The 17267-nt window shown below is 48.5% G+C and overlaps 1 protein-coding gene across 4 annotated transcripts in view; it reads left to right on the top strand.

Moving 5' to 3' along the window:
• Positions 1-17267, top strand: part of LOC142296261 (uncharacterized) — a 321619-nt gene that overhangs the window by 144644 nt on the left and 159708 nt on the right. For all 4 annotated transcript variants that reach the window (XM_075339645.1, XM_075339664.1, XM_075339635.1 and 1 more), the window contains one exon: positions 5677-5795. In XM_075339645.1, the coding sequence (XP_075195760.1) occupies positions 5677-5795 (119 nt within the window). The remainder of the gene's footprint in view (positions 1-5676; positions 5796-17267) is intronic.

Below are 17267 nucleotides of genomic sequence, written 5' to 3'. Positions count from 1 at the left end.
AGAGTGTGACAAGAAAGGGGCAGAGTGTGAGGGGCAGAGTGTGGGGGCAGAGTGTGAGGGGCAGAGTGTGACAAAGGGGTGAAAACTGTGTAAGGCATGCAGACTATGCCAGGGGGAGGCAGGATGTGACAGAAAGGAGCAGAGAGTGGCAGAGGGGGGCAGGTTGTGACAGAGGGGGGGCAGGTTGTGACAGAGTGGGGCAGGCTGTGACAGAAAGGTGCATAGAAAGGTGCATAGTGTGACAGAGGGGGGGTAGAGAGTGGCAGAGGGGGGGCAGGTTGTGACAGAGGGGGGAAGGTTGTGACAGAGGGGGGGCAGGCTGAGACAGAGGGGGGCAGGCTGTGACAGAAAGGTGCATAGTGTGACAGAGGGGGGGTATAGAGTGGCAGAGGGGCGGCAGGTTGTGACAGAGGGGGGCAGGTTGTGACAGAGGGGTACAGGGTGTGACAGAGGGGTGGTGCAGAGTGTGACAGGGGATTAGTGTGTGACAAGCGGGGTGCAGACTGTAACAGTGGGGTAACATGGTTACCTGGTTAGGGGCCTATTCAGAAGGTTCCTCATATTATGATGCCCAGCACAGATAAAGCATACGGCTAAAGACTGCAGTCCCCAGTCATGCTCTTATTTTGGCTGTGTATCAAAATAAGAGGGACTGCATGCGGCTTTTTTAATTATTTAAATAAATAATTTTAAATCCTCCCCAATTTTGATACCCAGTCATGATAAAGCAGACAGCTTGGGGCTGGTATTGTTAGGATGGGGAGAGACATGCTTATTGCACTCCCCAGTCTAAAAATAGCAGCCTGCAGCCACCCAGGATTGTCACATCCATTAGATACGACACTCCCGGAAATTTACCCGGCTCATCCCAATTGCCCTGGTGTGGTTTTAATTATGGTAATAAGGAGTTAATAACAGCTCACAGCTGCCACTAAGCCCTGGGTTAGTAATGGGAGGCGTCTTAATCTGTAAGTGAAACAATCTTTTAATTGAAATAAAATACAAAAAAACACCCTTTATCACCCCTTTGTTAACAATTAAAACACTTAAAACAGCTTCTGCACTTCTGATCATGCTCAATGCGCCACTCTGAAGTCGGTACGTGTACACCCGACAACAAATGAAACTCAGTGTGAGTGAACACAGCCATGTGCATTCGTAAAATTTCCAGGGGCTGGTGGTGACGCTGGCTTGTGGAAATCATGTTATGCCCACAGGGGTTTGATAGCATGGAAAGAGGGCAGACTAGTCTGCATAAGCAATGCCTTTATGACTAGTCAAGGCCTAATCAGCATAGGAACAGCGCACGGTATAAATCCCTTTTTTGAACATTAATTTTATTGACTAGCATTACACAGGACTGGTTAGGCAGGGAATTTTGAAATACTGATATGAATACTGCTGGAGGACATACTGGATCTGACAGGTTGCCTTTAATTCACTTATAATGTGTCAAAGCCCCCCCCCCTGTGCACCATAAAGCCCTGAAGCCCCTCTTCTACCCCTAGTCTATTAAAAAAAAAGTCACCACTCACATCTTCATACGGGCCCCTGCAGCACCACTTCATCTCCCGCCGGGTACTTTTCAAATGACACAGGCGCATGGCGTGGTGACGTCGTCAGGGTGCGTGTGTGCCAGTGTCACAGAGAAAGGTAGCAGAGGAGAGATTCCACTGCCTGCACTGTGTGGAGCTGCAGGATCGCTCCCTGCAACTGACCAGCATTGAACCCCTGAACGGGCCAAGGAGTTCAGGAAGTGATGATATCTTGATATGTTCTAGACAGAGCCCTGGTTTCCACATTATCAAGTCTGTTTGGGATACATGAAGAGAAAGAAGGATTTAAACAAGTCTACATACACATAAGATCTTTGGTTAGTTCTCCAAGATGTCTGGAACAACCTCCCTAACAATTTTTTTTAAAAACTGTGTGCCTAGAAGAACTCATGGAGTTTTGAAGGCAATGGGCGGTCACATCAGATATTGATTTGATTTACATTTCTCTTTTATTCATTTACTTTTCATTTAATTAATTTATAAAAAATAAATTATTAATACTTTCATTTTTTTTTCAAGGATTCTAACTTTGCAGCTTTTTTCCATACCTTCCTAAAACATTCGCACATTACATTGTGCATATAAAAATGTAATTTACGGAGCAGATTCTATACAGAAAACTGCAACAAATTTAAGTACTACGGTATATTAGTTAGTAGGATTTTACCAAACCCTATTCACACCTAAAAGTCAGCACAAATTTTAGGTCATGGTATGAATTTTTTAGCATAGCTCACAAATGAAATGTAAGAGTACTGATGTAGTCACTAAAACTATAGACACAAAGAACAGAGCATAGTTTGAATATTTAAACAAAAAAAAACAAACAAACAAACAATAGACCTTTGGAATAGGCCAAAACAATGGTAAACTTGAAAAAATTAAAGTTCTAATATTTCCCAAATTCAATTATTACAAGACCCTCTCCCCTAAATTGATGTTTTCTTTAAATTTACAGTAGAATGTTTTTACAGGGATTTTTTTTTAATCAAAACCTGCAGCGAAACAAACATTTGTAAATACCATCTGTAGTTGTAAGAATCAAACACCCTTTACATTTATAGAAATTTGCTCCTGAAACCACACTTAAGGGAAACATAGGAGTGTACAGCATACTGGGTTATTATTGACTTCCATATTGAGTTAACATCGGAAAGTTAATTAGTATAGTTGGATTACATTTGCCATATAAACAGCTGTACATTATGTCTTTTAATGCATGAGTATTGTACAAACAAATGTATACGGCAGGATACATTTTATATAAAATTAAATATATATATATATATATATATATATATATATATACACAAGGGGAGTCGGTAATAGTCATATTCAACTGTATACGCCATTACTTTTCCCTCTAGTTCAGGATTTATGTATGAATAATTGTAAACAAAAAAAAAGAATAGTAGATAGTGTAGTTAGGGAACTGTTGGGGATTTATAATACCGGTTATATTAGAATTTAGCTTATATAGCTTCAAATAAATAGGGATTTAAATAAAATTTTCTTTTGCCTTTGGACCAACCCTTTTAAGGTTTTCCATTTGACAAGCTTGAGCAGTGCTGTCGAACATATGCCTCAATTTAATGGAATGCCTATCTTTTTTTTTTTTATTACTTTTCAACATGATACAGAAAATCTTACAATTATTCATACATAAATCCTGAACTAGAGGAAAACGTAACAGCCTATACAGTTGCATTTGACTATTACTGTTTACCCTTGTATATAACAAAATGTATCCTGCAGTATACATTTGTTTGTACAATACTCTTGCATTAAAAATCATAAAGTATAGATCATGTATAGCTGTTTGTATGGCAAATGTAAGCCAAAACAACCTTTTTGCATATGTTTGGCAAATATAAAATCAAAGTATACATTTGATTTGATATTATACCTTCACACTAATTAATTTTCCTATTTCAACTCAATATGTAAGTCAATAAAAACCTAGTATGCTGTAAACACCTATGTTTCCTTTAAGAGTGGCTTCAGGTGCAAATTTCTATAAATAAATAGGGCGTCGGAGTCTTACAACTGTAGATTGTATTTACACATGTTTGTTTTACTGCAGATTTTGATTTAAAAAAAAAATCCCTGTAAAGCATCGTTTTGGGCTATTCCAAAGACCTATTATTTTTTTTCCGTTAGTTTATTTTTTTTAAATCTTCAAACTCTGCTCTGCTTTTAGGTTCTTTACATCAGATCTCTTACATTTCATTTGTGGGCTATGCTAAACGCTGGTTAAAAAATTAATAGCATGACTTGAAATTTGTGCTGATTTTTATTATAGCATCAAATAGATAGCAATTTAAATTAAATTTCCTTTTGTCTTTGGATCTTCTCTTCAAACCCAGTGTGAATAAAGTATATGTTTTATCTGGAACAAATTCTCTTAGATTTGGGGCTCACAAAGCGGACATGGGTTTAAAAAGTTGCAGCAGTTTTCTGCCGTACTAGAAAGTCATAGGAAATTGCTTATTGTTTAAGGCCTGCAACACACATCCGTTTAAAACGTGGGTGTTTGGTCCGTTTCCGTACATACCGGAGATACGACCAAACGTGCACATATTTTTTTTATGTTTAAAGGCACACATGCATGTTATTTGAGCTTCCATGTGTTCGTGTGCGTCCCACGTTTTTTGCTCCATTTGGCACGGAAGCATGTTCGTTATTGGGATGTAGCACGCACACACGGACATAATGTTAGCCTATGGGAGTCTAAATTAAACGTTCCTTGCACGGATGTGTGGTTATGTTGTCCGTGAGAAATGTCCGGGTGTGATGCAAAATGTCGTTACTACATGTCGGAAGACAGGGTAGCGGGATAAGAATGAACTCGGGTGAACTTCACCCGACTTCATTGTCATGCCGCGGCTCTGTCTGTTTGCCGTGTACTGATTAGCGGTCACCTGTGAAGGATTCACCGGTGACCGCTAATTCCCCGAGTGACTGAAGTGTCCCCCCCTCTCTCATACTCACCGATCCCTGATCACTGGCGCTGCAAGGCGTTCACACTGCTCCGGCGGCTTTTTCTAATTTGAAAAAGCCGGCCGCTCATTAAACAATCTCGTATTCCCTGCTTTCCCCACCCACCGGCGCCTATGATTGGTTGCAGTGAGATACGCCCCCACGCTGAGTGACAGGTGTCTCACTGCACCCAATCACAGCAGTCGGTGGGCGTGTCACTATGGAGTATAGAAATAAATAAATAAATAATTAAAAAAAACAGCGTGCGGTCCCCCCAATTTTAATGCCAGCCAGATAAAGCCATACGGCTGAAGGCTGGTATTCTCAGGATGGGGAGCTCCACGTTATGGGGATCCCCCCAGCCTAACAATATCAGTCAGCAGCCGCCCAGAATGGTCGCATACATTAGATGCGACTGTTCTGGGACAGTACCCGGCTCTTCCTGATTTGCCCTGGTGCGTTGGCAAATCGGGGTAATAAGGAGTTAATGGCAGCCCATAGCTGCCACTAAATCCTAGATTAATCATGTCATGCATCTCCCCGAGATACCTTCCATGATTGATCTGTAATTTACAGTAAATAAACACACACACCCGAAAAATCCTTTATTAGAAATAAAAAACACAAACACATTCCCTGGTTCACCAATTTAATCAGCCCCAAAAAGCCCTCCATGTCCGGTGTAATCCAGGATGGTCCAGCGTCGCTTCCAGCTCTGCTGCATGAAGGTGACCGGAGCAGCAGCAGACAACGCCGCTCCGGTCAGCTCCACGCAGCAAATGAAGAGAGCCGCGTGATCAGCAGAGCTGTCACTGAGGTTACCCGCTGTCACTGGATCCAGCGATGGCCACGGGTAACCTCAGTGACAGCTCAGCTGATCGCGCTACTCACCTCAGTTGCTGCGTGGAGCTGACAGGAGCGGATGTGTCTTCTGCTGCTCCGGTCACCTTCATGCAGCAGAGCTGGAAGCGACGCTGGACTCCTGACCCATGAATATATGGCATATATGACAATGTTACGTTCGAGTCAGGAAACCCGCAGCTGGTTCGGACATCATTTTCTGAACTTGGACAATTAATTTATTAATTTCAGAAGTGTGAACTAATTGCTCAATTTACATTTCAACTTCTGTTCCCTTCAGATGTTTGTGAAATAGTCTATTTAGGAAAAGAAACGACTTCAAGTGATATGGAAAACCGAGAAGCAGCTCTACTCCTGCAACATAAAGGGTCTCCATATCAAATGCAATATACATTAAAGGTATGTTATGTATTAATTTACCTACAAAAAACCTCTTAGATTCATGCTTCTCTATCCACTGGCAATGACAGATACCATTTAGCTTCTTCTGCTCTAAGAATTAGTAACTCATGGACAGCTGACAACCAGGCTATGTGCCCACGTAGCGTCGAGGTCCTTGCATTTCTAAATGCACCCTCTGGCCGTAATTGATTTTGCCAAAGTTGCTTTTGACCACAAAATAGCGCTAAAAACGCATGCGTTTTTGATGCGTTTTTAGCGCTTTTTGCATGTTTTTTTGACAGATGCGTTTTGAACATCAGGACACTGCTAAATAAAGTTTAATCTGTCAAACAGTGAAAAAAGAGGAAAAAACCCCAAACATATTAATATAAAGAAGTAATCAAGAAAATAGACATATTTCATTAAATTATAGCGGTAATATACTATTTATTGAAAAAATAACAATAACTTCTTATTTTTCATTAATTTAAATGTCGGATTATGTGTGTGTGTGTAAAAGGGACATATGAAATCATTATTTTGATGTCCAAAAAGCATGCGTTTTGGTAGTCTAAAATGCATGTTTTCTGCACCTAAAAAGCAGGTAAAACGCTGGAATTTTGATGTTTCTTGGTTACTCCCTGCTTCTCATTGACTTCTATGTTATCTAAACGCACCTCAAATGGCAAAAACAATTGACATGCTGCTTTTTTAAACGCATGGTTTTGGCCACAAAATATGCAAATTAAATGCAGCATTTTGAACTGCATGGTGGGCACAAGAAATCCCTATTTCTCATAGACTTTGCTGGGAAATCAAAACGCATGCATTTTGGCATTAAAAAGGTGCAGTTGAAAACGCTGCAGAAAAGCATGTAAAAACGCATTGTGGGTACAAAGCCTCAGAGACAGAGACTGTAGAGAGAAAAACTGGCAAAAACTATAGGATACACGCAGGACCAGACTGAGACTTAGGCGGGCTTTGCACGTTGCGACATCGCAAGCCGATGCTGCGATGTCGCACGCGATAGTCCCCGCCCTCGTCGCAGGTACGTTATCGTGTGATAGCTGGAGTAGCGAAAATTACCGCTACGCCAGCTTCACATGCACTCACCTGCCCTGCGACCGTCGCTTTGGCCGGCGACCTAAGGGGGCGGGTCGTGCGGCGTCATAGCGACGTCACACGGCAGGCGGCCAATAGCGGTGGAGGGGCGGAGATGAGCAGGATGTAAACATCCTGCCCACCTCCTTCCTTCCGCATATCTTACGGAAGCCGCGGTGACGCCGGTAGGAGATGTTCCTCGCTCCTGCGACTTCACACACAGCGATGTGTGCTGCCGCAGGAGCGAGGAACAACATCGGACCATCGCATCAGCGTAATTATGGATTACGCCGACGCTGCACCGATGATACGATTATGACGATTTAGCGCTCGTTAATCGTATCATCTAGGCTTTACACACTACGATGTCGCATGCGATGCCGGATGTGCGTCACTTTCAATTTGACCCCACCGACATCGCACCTGCGATGTCGTAGTGTGCAAAGCCCGCCTAAGGCTATGTGCGCACATTGCATTCTGTCCCTGCAGAAATTTCTGCAGCGATCCGAACAGCACACGTACGCTTCAAATCGCTGCAGAAACAGTCCGTAGTGAAAAAAAAAAAAGGCCGATTCCATGCGCTCTGACTGCAGCTCCTGCCATAGACAGAGCAGGGGCTGCAGGCAAAGCGCACGGAAGAAGTGACATGTCACTTCTTAGAACGAGCCCTTCGGGCAGCAGCCGAAGCGCTGCGCTCTAAGACGCCACGTGCGCACTGCTCCTGCACAATCTCCATAGATTGTGCAGGGGACGCAGGACGCATGCAGTTACGCTGCGCTGCAGAGTGCAGCGTAACTGCATTAATTACGCACACGTGCGCACATAGCCTAAGAAGCTACCTTAGCAGACAAACCACTCTAATCCACATCACATACAATACCCCCCTCGATCGAGCAACAGAGTGCTCGGGTACGCTCGGTATCGCAGGTGCTCGAATGAGTCGTTTGTGAAGATTGAACACAATGCACAGGCTCGCTTCAGTGAATAATCTGAACAGGCACCCCAGTGAGATTTGCAGTCTCAGAATGGCTATCACTGGGGGTCATAACAACATTTTCATATGTCCTGTATCCAAACAAAAATGCCCTCCCTCCCCCGGAAATGCTCTATTTATGGCTGGCTGTATATGGGCGGAGAGCTGAACTGCCCAATCATTGACTTCCATGATACTCATAACTTGAGTTGAGCCCGTCCGAGCGTCTGACCTGCTTAAGTCGAGCTGAGCATCATAGTCTACGCTCATCATTAACAATCACACCATCAACTCGAAGGAAAATGGGAGTGGAACATAAAAATACTAAATCACACAGTCAAAACAAATGTGCATTACCATTACCACCATACAACCAACAATGTCACCAATAATACTGCTATATAGAGACCATATGGTGATAAGATGCTAGTTCTACATATGCCAGTAGACTAATCTCTCTGCAGACTATACAAGGGAATAAAGTACTGATCGGATACAGTGGCAGATTGATCATTAATGTTGTTTAATTTTCTTAGCTCGCCACAGAAAGGAGATATCTATGTGTGTGTACTGCCAATGTATGGACGTCGCTCCCGCAGGGTCAATGTGTGGGCGCACAACAGACTTATCAGTTCAATGAGCATTGTCAATCAACAAAGCTGGAGTGGCTGAGAGTTTGGTCATGTCAAGTGTACACCAAACACCCACCTTTGCATAAGGATTAATAATAATTTTCTGAATAATCAAAGCTAAGAAAACTAAAAACAAGCATGATTTTTACTGGGCTTAGGCCCCTGTATGATCATCTGATTAGCTTGAACTGAGTTTTGGAGGTGACAGACTCCCTTTTAAACCCTTCTCCCCTGAAAACACCTTCCTGACTGGGCCATTTTTTGCAATCCTGACCAGTATCACTTTGACAGGTTATAACCAGTGATGAGCAAACCTGAACTGAAAAGCTCGGCATCTGTACCGAACAGCAGGTGTTCGGGTCCCGGACCAGGCCACAGCCTTCTCTGGGAAGTTCATGTTACAGTTCGGGTTCGGTCACATGGATTATAATAATAAAAAAGGGTTAAAGCAGGAGTAATATTTTTACCGAACCTCCCCATGGTGATAACGCTACTTCCGGGTCTGCTCATCAGTGCTCATACATATTCACTGCTTTCCCCAATCACCCTCTCTAACAGCGCATGTAATTGTCTGTTATCACAAGTACTGTTTATGGCCTTATACTGCACTGTAAAATACATAAATAAAATGGCGTAGGGTCCCCATGTATACCAATACCAGCACAGATAAAACCAGCCATGGGCTTATCTTGGCTGCGTATCAAAGTAAGGGTATGTGCCCACGATCAGGACCCGCTGCATCCTGGACACAGTGGGTCCTGACCTGCGGGGCCAGGAATCTCCTCTGCAGGAGACAGCAGCTGCTCATACCCATGATCAGGGTTTGGGGCGCTGCGGTCTCTCACTGTGTTCTGCAGCTTGGAAATCCCATCCACTATGCTTGTACTGTACAACGCAGCATTTTGGACGCAGCTGAAACACACTGCATTCCAAAACACTGCAAACACTGATCATGGGTATGCATCGTAAGAGAAACCGAATGCGGCTTTCTAAAAAAAAATATTTAAACAAATAATTTAAAATATGACATGCGGTCCCTCTCATTTTAATACCAAGATAAAGCTGACAGCTGGGGGCTGCTTTCGCAGCCTGGGAGGTCCGAGGTTATTAGGACTCCCCCAGGCTAAAAATAGCAGCTTGCAGCCACCACGGAATTGTCGCATGCATTAGATGTGACAATCCCGTGCTTTACCCGGCTGTTCCCGATTTCCCTAGTGTGGTAATGTGGGGTGATAGAGGTTAATGACAGCACACATGCAGATTTTGGGATGACATTTTTACTGCAAATTCCTGCAGCAAATCTGCATCTTCTGGCAAAAAAAATGGATCTACACACATACAATTTTGATGTGGTTTATCCCAGAAAATGCAAATTTGCTGCAGGAATATGCAGTAAAAATTTCAGCCCAAAATCTACATCAGTTGGCAAAAAAATACAGTTTTTGTGCAGTTTTCTGTCAACAGATGCAAATTTGGTGTAGAAATGTCTGCATTAGATTTTTGGGTGCAGAAATTTCCCTCAGTTTTTCTTGCGGATTTTCCTGCTGTTTTCTCTGTTGTTTTTTAGTGGATTTTTACAGCTGATTTTAACCATTGATTTTCTCGCTATTTTTCATGCGGATTTTTCCTGCTGTTTTATCCTATGGATTTTCCAACTGTTTTTCCGGTGGATTTCACCTTCCAACTCTGTGACTTCCAAAGGTGAGCAGAGTTCATGTTGGCGGCTCTGACAGCAAAATCCGTTAGAAAAACACGGAAAATCTACGGAAAAATCACTGGGAAAAATCTGCAGGAAACAGAGCAGGAAATTTCTGCACACAAAATTCTGGTGCCGACCTTTTATACTAAATTTGCGTCTGTTGACAGAAAACCGCACAAAAACTGTGGGTTTTTTTGCCAACGATGCAGATTTTGTACTGAAATTTTTACTGCATATTCATGCAGCAAATCTGCACCTTCTGGCAAAAAAAACCCGCATCAAAACCACATCTGTGTAGATGGTGTGTAGATGTGTTTTTTGCCAAAAGATGCAGATTTGCTGCAGTAATTTGCAGTAAAGTTTTCAGCCCAAAATCTGCATCGGTTGGCAAGAAAAACGTGTTTTTTCTGTCAGGAAATGCATGCCTCATTTATCTCAGGTGAACCAGGTTAAAGGAGATCTGGCATCTTATGAACATAGCTCTACTGCATCTGACATCTCATCACTGCTGCATCTGACACTCTCAGTTCTGCTGCATCTGACAATCTCATGTCTGCTGCATCTGACAATCTCAGCTCTGGTGCAACTGACACTCTCAGCTTTGCTGCATCTGACAATCTCAGCTCTGCTGCATCTGACACTTTCAGCTCTGCTACAACAGACACTCTCAGCTCTGCTACAACTGACACTCTCAGCTCTGCTGCAACTGACACTCTCAGCTCTGCTGCAACTTGACACTCTCAGCCAGGGCTGTATTTTGCCTTCGTGCTGCCCTAGGCACTTTAAGTGGTCGCGCCCCTTAGTGACAACGTAAAACTGAGTTTTCGCACTCGACATCTGTTTAAGGCAGATCTACTTTGTAAAACACTTTAAAAAGTATAAATGAGAAACAAAGGGCACTAACCACCCCCCCCCCCAATGGGGATCACCACAGGCACATCAAAACATAGCATGAGTATAAAATATTCCCACCATCCCCACTTATATACTGTGACTGTGACACTGCCCCCAATAAACTACACACTGCCCTCCCTTATAAATTATACCCACCACACCTTCCTCAATTATGAAATATGATCTGCACATTGACCTCACATCATGCTGCCCCCTCCTCACAATGTCCCATGCATGCTGCCCCCTCCTCACAATGTCCCATGCATGCTGCCCCCTCCTCACAGTGTCCCATGCATGCTGCCCCCTCCTCACAATGTCCCATGCATGCTGCCCCCTCCTCACAATGTCCCATGCATGCTGCCCCCTCCTCACAGTGTCCCATGCATGCTGCCCCCTCCTCACAATGTCCCATGCATGCTGCCCCCTCCTCACAATGTCCCATGCATGCTGCCCCCTCCTCACAATGTCCCATGCATGCTGCCCCCTCCTCACAATGTCCCATGCATGCTGCCCCCTCCTCACAATGTCCCATGCATTCTGCCCCCGCCTCACAATGTCCCATGCATGCTGCCCCCCTCCTCACAATGTCCCATGCATGCTGCTCCCTCCTAACAATGTCCCATGCATGCTGCCCCCTCCTCCCAATGTCCCATGCATGCTGCCCCCTCCTAACAAGGTCCCATGCATGCTGCTCCCTCCTAACAATGTCCCATGCATGCTGCCCCCTCCTCACAATGTCCCATGCATGCTGCCCCCTCCTCACAGTGTCCCATGCATGCTGCCCCCTCCTCACAGTGTCCCATGCATGCTGCTCCATGCTCACAGTGTCCAATGCATGCTGCTCCATGCTCACAGTGTCCCATGCATGCTGCTCCATCCTCACAGTGTCCCATGCATGCTGCTCCATCCTCACAGTGTCCCATGCATGCTGCTCTATCCTCACAGTGTCCCATGCATGCTGCCCCCTCCTCACAGTGTCCCATGCATGCTGCTCCATCCTCACAGTGTCCCATGCATGCTGATCCCTCCTCACAGTGTCCCATGCATGCTGCTCCATCTTCACAGTGTCCCATGCATGCTGATCCCTCCTCAGTGTCCCATGCATGCTGCTCCATCTTCACAGTGTCCCATGAATGCTGCTCCATCCTCACAGTGTCCCATGCATGCTGCTCCCTCCTCACAGGGTCCCATGCATGCTGCTCCCTCCTCACAGGGTCCCATGCATGCTGCTCCCTCCTCACAGGGTCCCATGCATGCTGCTCCCTCCTCACAGGGTCCCATGCATGCTGCTCCCTCCTCACAGGGTCCCATGCATGCTGCTCCCTCCTCACAGGGTCCCATGCATGCTGCTCCCTCCTCACAGGGTCCCATGCATGCTGCTCCCTCCTCACAGGGTCCCATGCATGCTGCTCCATCCTCACAGGGTCCCATGCATGCTGCTCCATCCTCACAGGGTCCCATGCATGCTGCTCCATCCTCACAGTGTCCCATGCATGCTGATCCCTCCTCACAGTGTCCCATGCATGCTGCCCCTCTCCATGAGCTCCTAATGCTGCCTTACTCTTTTCCATAATGACACCTCCATGCTGCCCCATTCATCATACTAAGACCACCACACTAACGCTTATGCTGAGACCCCCCCCACACACACACACACACTACCCCACTCTTGATATTGACTCCCCTACATTGCTCCACTCCATACTGAGCCCACACATGCTGCCCCCTCTCATTCTGAGTCCTTACACTCCCCCCATCGATTTTGTCATTGCACTATCCCTCAACCCTTGTCCTCTGTCTCTAGCATTAGCCCCTCTCTCCCATTCCCCCAGCAGCAGCCTCTCTCCCCCGCCTTCAGCATCAGCCTCTCTCTCCCCCAGCCTCCCCCAGCATCAGCCTCTCTCTCCCGCAGCCTCCCCCAGCATCATCCTCTCTCTCCCCCAGCCTCAGCCTCTCTCTCCCCCAGCCTCCCCCAGCCTCAGCCTCTCTCTCCCCCAGCCTCCCCCAGCCTCAGCCTCTCTCTCCCCCAGCCTCCCCCAGCCTCAGCCTCTCTCTCCCCCAGCCTCAGCCTCTCTCTCCCCCAGCCTCAGCCTCTCTCCCCCAGCCTCCCCCAGCCTCAGCCTCTCTCCCCCCAGCCTCCCCCAGCCTCAGCCTCTCTCCCCCCAGCCTCCCCCAGCCTCAGCCTCTCTCCCCCCAGCCTCCCCCAGCCTCTCTCTCCCCCAGCCTCTCTCTCCCCCAGCCTCCCCCAGCCTCTCTCTCCCCCAGCCTCCCCCAGCCTCAGCCTCTCTCTCCCCCAGCCTCCCCCAGCCTCAGCCTCTCTCCCCCCCAGCCTCAGCCTCTCTCTCCCCCAGCCTCCCCCCCAGCCTCAGCCTCTCTCTCCCCCCAGCCTCCCCCCCAGCCTCAGCCTCTCTCTCCCCCCAGCCTCCCCCCCAGCCTCTCTCTCCCCCCAGCCTCCCCCCCAGCCTCTCTCTCCCCCCAGCCTCCCCCCCCAGCCTCTCTCTCCCCCCAGCCTCCCTCTCCCCCCAGCCTCCCCCCCAGCCTCCCCCCAGCCTCTCTCTCCCCCCAGCCTCCCCCCCAGCCTCTCTCTCCCCCCAGCCTCCCCCCCAGCCTCTCTCTCCCCCCAGCCTCCCCCCCAGCCTCTCTCCCCCCCAGCCTCCCCCCCCAGCCTCTCTCTCCCCCCAGCCTCCCCCCCAGCCTCTCTCTCCCCCCAGCCTCCCCCCCAGCCTCTCTCCCCCCAGCCTCCCCCCCAGCCTCTCTCTCCCCCCAGCCTCCCCCCCAGCCTCTCTCTCCCCCCAGCCTCCCCCCCAGCCTCTCTCTCCCCCCAGCCTCCCCCCCAGCCTCTCTCTCCCCCCAGCCTCCCCCCCAGCCTCAGCCTCTCTCTCCCCCCAGCCTCCCCCCCAGCCTCTCTCTCCCCTCAGCCTCCCCCCCAGCCTCTCTCCCCCCCAGCCTCCCCCCCAGCCTCTCTCTCCCCCCAGCCTCCCCCCCAGCCTCTCTCTCCCCCCAGCCTCCCCCCCAGCCTCTCTCTCCCCCCAGCCTCCCCCCCAGCCTCTCTCTCCCCCCAGCCTCCCCCCCAGCCTCTCTCTCCCCCCAGCCTCCCCCCCAGCCTCTCTCTCCCCCCAGCCTCCCCCCCAGCCTCTCTCTCCACCCAGCCTCCCCCTCAGCCTCTCTCTCCCCCCAGCCTCCCCCCCAGCCTCAGCCTCTCTCTCCCCCCAGCCTCCCCCCAGCCTGTCTTTTCCCAGCCTCCCCCCAGCCTCTCTCTCTTCCCAGCCTCCCCCCCAGCCTCAGCCTCTCTCTTCCCAGCCTCCCCCCAGCCTCTCTCTTTTCCCAGCCTCCCCCCAGCCTCTCTCTCTTCCCAGCCTCCCCCCAGCCTCTCTCTCTTCCCAGCCTCCCCCCCAGCCTCAGCCTCTCTCTTCCCAGCCTCTCTCTTTTCCCAGCCTCCCCCCAGCCTCTCTCTTTTCCCAGCCTCCCCCCAGCCTCTCTCTTTTCCCAGCCTCTCTCTTTTCCCAGCCTCCCCCCAGCCAAAAAGAGGCATCGCAACGATCATCAACTAACCTGTAAGGTGCCCATACATTCTAGGCTCTGCCTTACGCATACCTGCTCCGGTGCCTGCTGCCCTGCTCTGCTATTATCCTCTGCCGGCTGGCTCCAGCTCCAGTCGCGTCCTCCTCCGCGGCGTGTGATGTCTGCAGAATTGGACGCTGCAGCACGGGGCAGTGAGCTGATTGGCGCGCCCGCGCGCCTCTGACCCGGAAGTGCAGACGATGGAACTTCCGGGGTTAATCAGCTCACTATGCCTGGCGCCCTCCGTGTATTTAAAGAGACAGAAGTGCGCCTTTCCTCTCCCTCTCAACCCCCCCCTCCCCCCCGAGAACACAGCGAAGTGCAACGGAGGGAGGGGCGGGGGGGCGGGGATGTATAAAAAAAAAAAAAAAATTTTATATATTTTTTTTTTTTTTTGCTGCCAGAAAGTGCCGCCCCCCCGCAACGTGCCGCCCTAGGCACGGGACCACGGGTGCCTAGTGGCAAATACGGCCCTGCTCTCAGCTCTGCTGCATCTGACACTCAGCTCTGCGGCATCTGTCACTTTCAGCTCTGCGGCATCTGACAATCTCAGTTCTGCTGCATCTGACAATCTCAGTTCTGCTGCATCTGACAATCTTAGCTCTTCTGCAACCCTGCTGCACCCCTCAATGAACTCATCCAGGAGTGCATTGAGCATATTTACACTACAGGTGTGTCACAAACTTTTATACTATTGGGCAGTGAACAAAAGTAATTACATTTTTACCACTAAAATGTTGTATTAACCCCGGATTTCCAATTTTTACAAGGGGGAGAGGTAAAAAAAAGGCTCAGTTATGTGTTACACAATTTCTCCTGAACATGGCAATACCCCACATGTAACTATACAGTACTGTTTGGCTGCACCACAGGGCTAAGGATAGAAGAAAGGAGCTCCTTTTGATTTTTGGAGCACAGATTTTCCAAGAATCGTTTGTGGACTCCATTTGCAAAGCCCCTAAGTGCCAGAACAGAAGAAATCCTCCTTAAGTGACCAAATTTTGGAAATTACACCCTTCTGGGATTCATCTATGGGTGTAGTGATGATTTTGTCTCTGGAAAACACAAATGGTGTCAAACGCAGTGAATGTTGCAGAATTAAAAATTGTGAATAAGTCTTTGCTGTGCCCAGTACATTGTGCCCAGCTCATGTTTCTGGAAACCTGCACCCCATACATTTAGGCGGGCTCTCCTCACTAACATAATACCAAACATGTGGACGTTAACTGTGGTTTAGCCACATTGTGGGGCTCGAAAGAGAGGGGGCATTTGGATTTGGATTTCTTTTTTGATGGGGGGAAAGCCATAGCGTTTTTTTCCAGAGCCTTTGTGCTACCAGTAATGTGGCAGCCCCCTATATTTACATTAACCAATGATGGACCTGAATGGCTCTTGTGTTTTTTGGGTTGAGTTGAATGCTTTTTGGTGGTGATTTTGGTACAGAACATTATGGATAAGTTCCCATTTATCATGTGCTTTATGCTCAGCACTTCACATCAGGGTTTCCATCTACATCTCTAAAATGCGTGATTCAGATGAAACCTGGAGCTGATCCATTCACTAATGAGGCAGCAGAGTTACTCCAGATTCTGTTAGGCCTCTGTTTAGCATTGTCAGTCTTTCCAAAGGTGAACAAAACTGTTGATGACCGCACTTTAGTGCACACCTCAAAACAGGCATAAAAAGATGGACACCGCTGGACCACAGGCCAGACGTGAGGTCAAAGTGACTCCCTCTGCCTCATTACAGTGAATTTTCTGTTGGGAATTTTGTCTGAGTCACGTTTTTTAGGGATTTAGGGTATATGCCCATGTGGCGCCCTGGACAAGCCAGGGGCCACAGAGCACAACACCTACACACCACACACTCCCGGTCAGGCACACCAAAGTCAGACACAAAACCCTTGTTGCCTTCCTCCAGGGGCTGATGATCACACCAGGGGGTGAGCCAGGCAGTTGGTCCCGCCCACCGAGGAGTTCACAGTCTTGGAGGCGGGAAAAGCAGACAGATTAGTTCTGGAGGTGAAAGTGAGAGGAAGGAGAAGTGGTAGTGGAGCAACTAACTGACAGCGTCCGGGTGTGTAGCCCGGGCGGTACAGCAAGGTTGGCAGACGGTGGTGACCGTCTGCAGGAGTGGCCTATCGGAGTTTACCATAAGGACCGTGGACGGGCGGTGGCCCGGCGGTACCGGACCGGTACACAAAGAGAAGCCAGCACCATCTGGCAGGGGCTTTCGGACCCCGGCAAGGCTAGGAGTCGCCGTGAATTTGCCGAATCCGCTAGTGAAGGGGACCTCCTGGGTTTCCAAACAGTCAAGTCCCGACAGAAGGCAACAGTCCAACCAACAGAGGGAGACACCGCCACCGCCAAGGCAACCGTTTCTCAGGGCCAGAGCCTGCGGGCAAGAATGGGCTCCTCCAGCCCATATCCAAGCTGGGGAGCGGGTTACCGGTGGGAACCCATCGGAACCAACAACCGTGCACAGGTGCAGGGAAAGGCAGTCACCATCAACCTGCCGGGAGAAACAACACCGCAGCCGTCTGGGGGACCCGTCCATCCAGCCGAGTGTTTTACCGAGAACTGTGTCTTCATCATTGGGCTGAGTGAGTACCACCGTGCCGTGCGGCACAG

The sequence above is a fragment of the Anomaloglossus baeobatrachus genome, chromosome 1, assembly GCF_048569485.1.
Source record: "Anomaloglossus baeobatrachus isolate aAnoBae1 chromosome 1, aAnoBae1.hap1, whole genome shotgun sequence".
In the NCBI taxonomy this organism is placed as follows: Eukaryota; Metazoa; Chordata; class Amphibia; order Anura; family Aromobatidae; genus Anomaloglossus; species Anomaloglossus baeobatrachus.
This window is presented reverse-complemented; position numbering and strand designations above follow the sequence as displayed.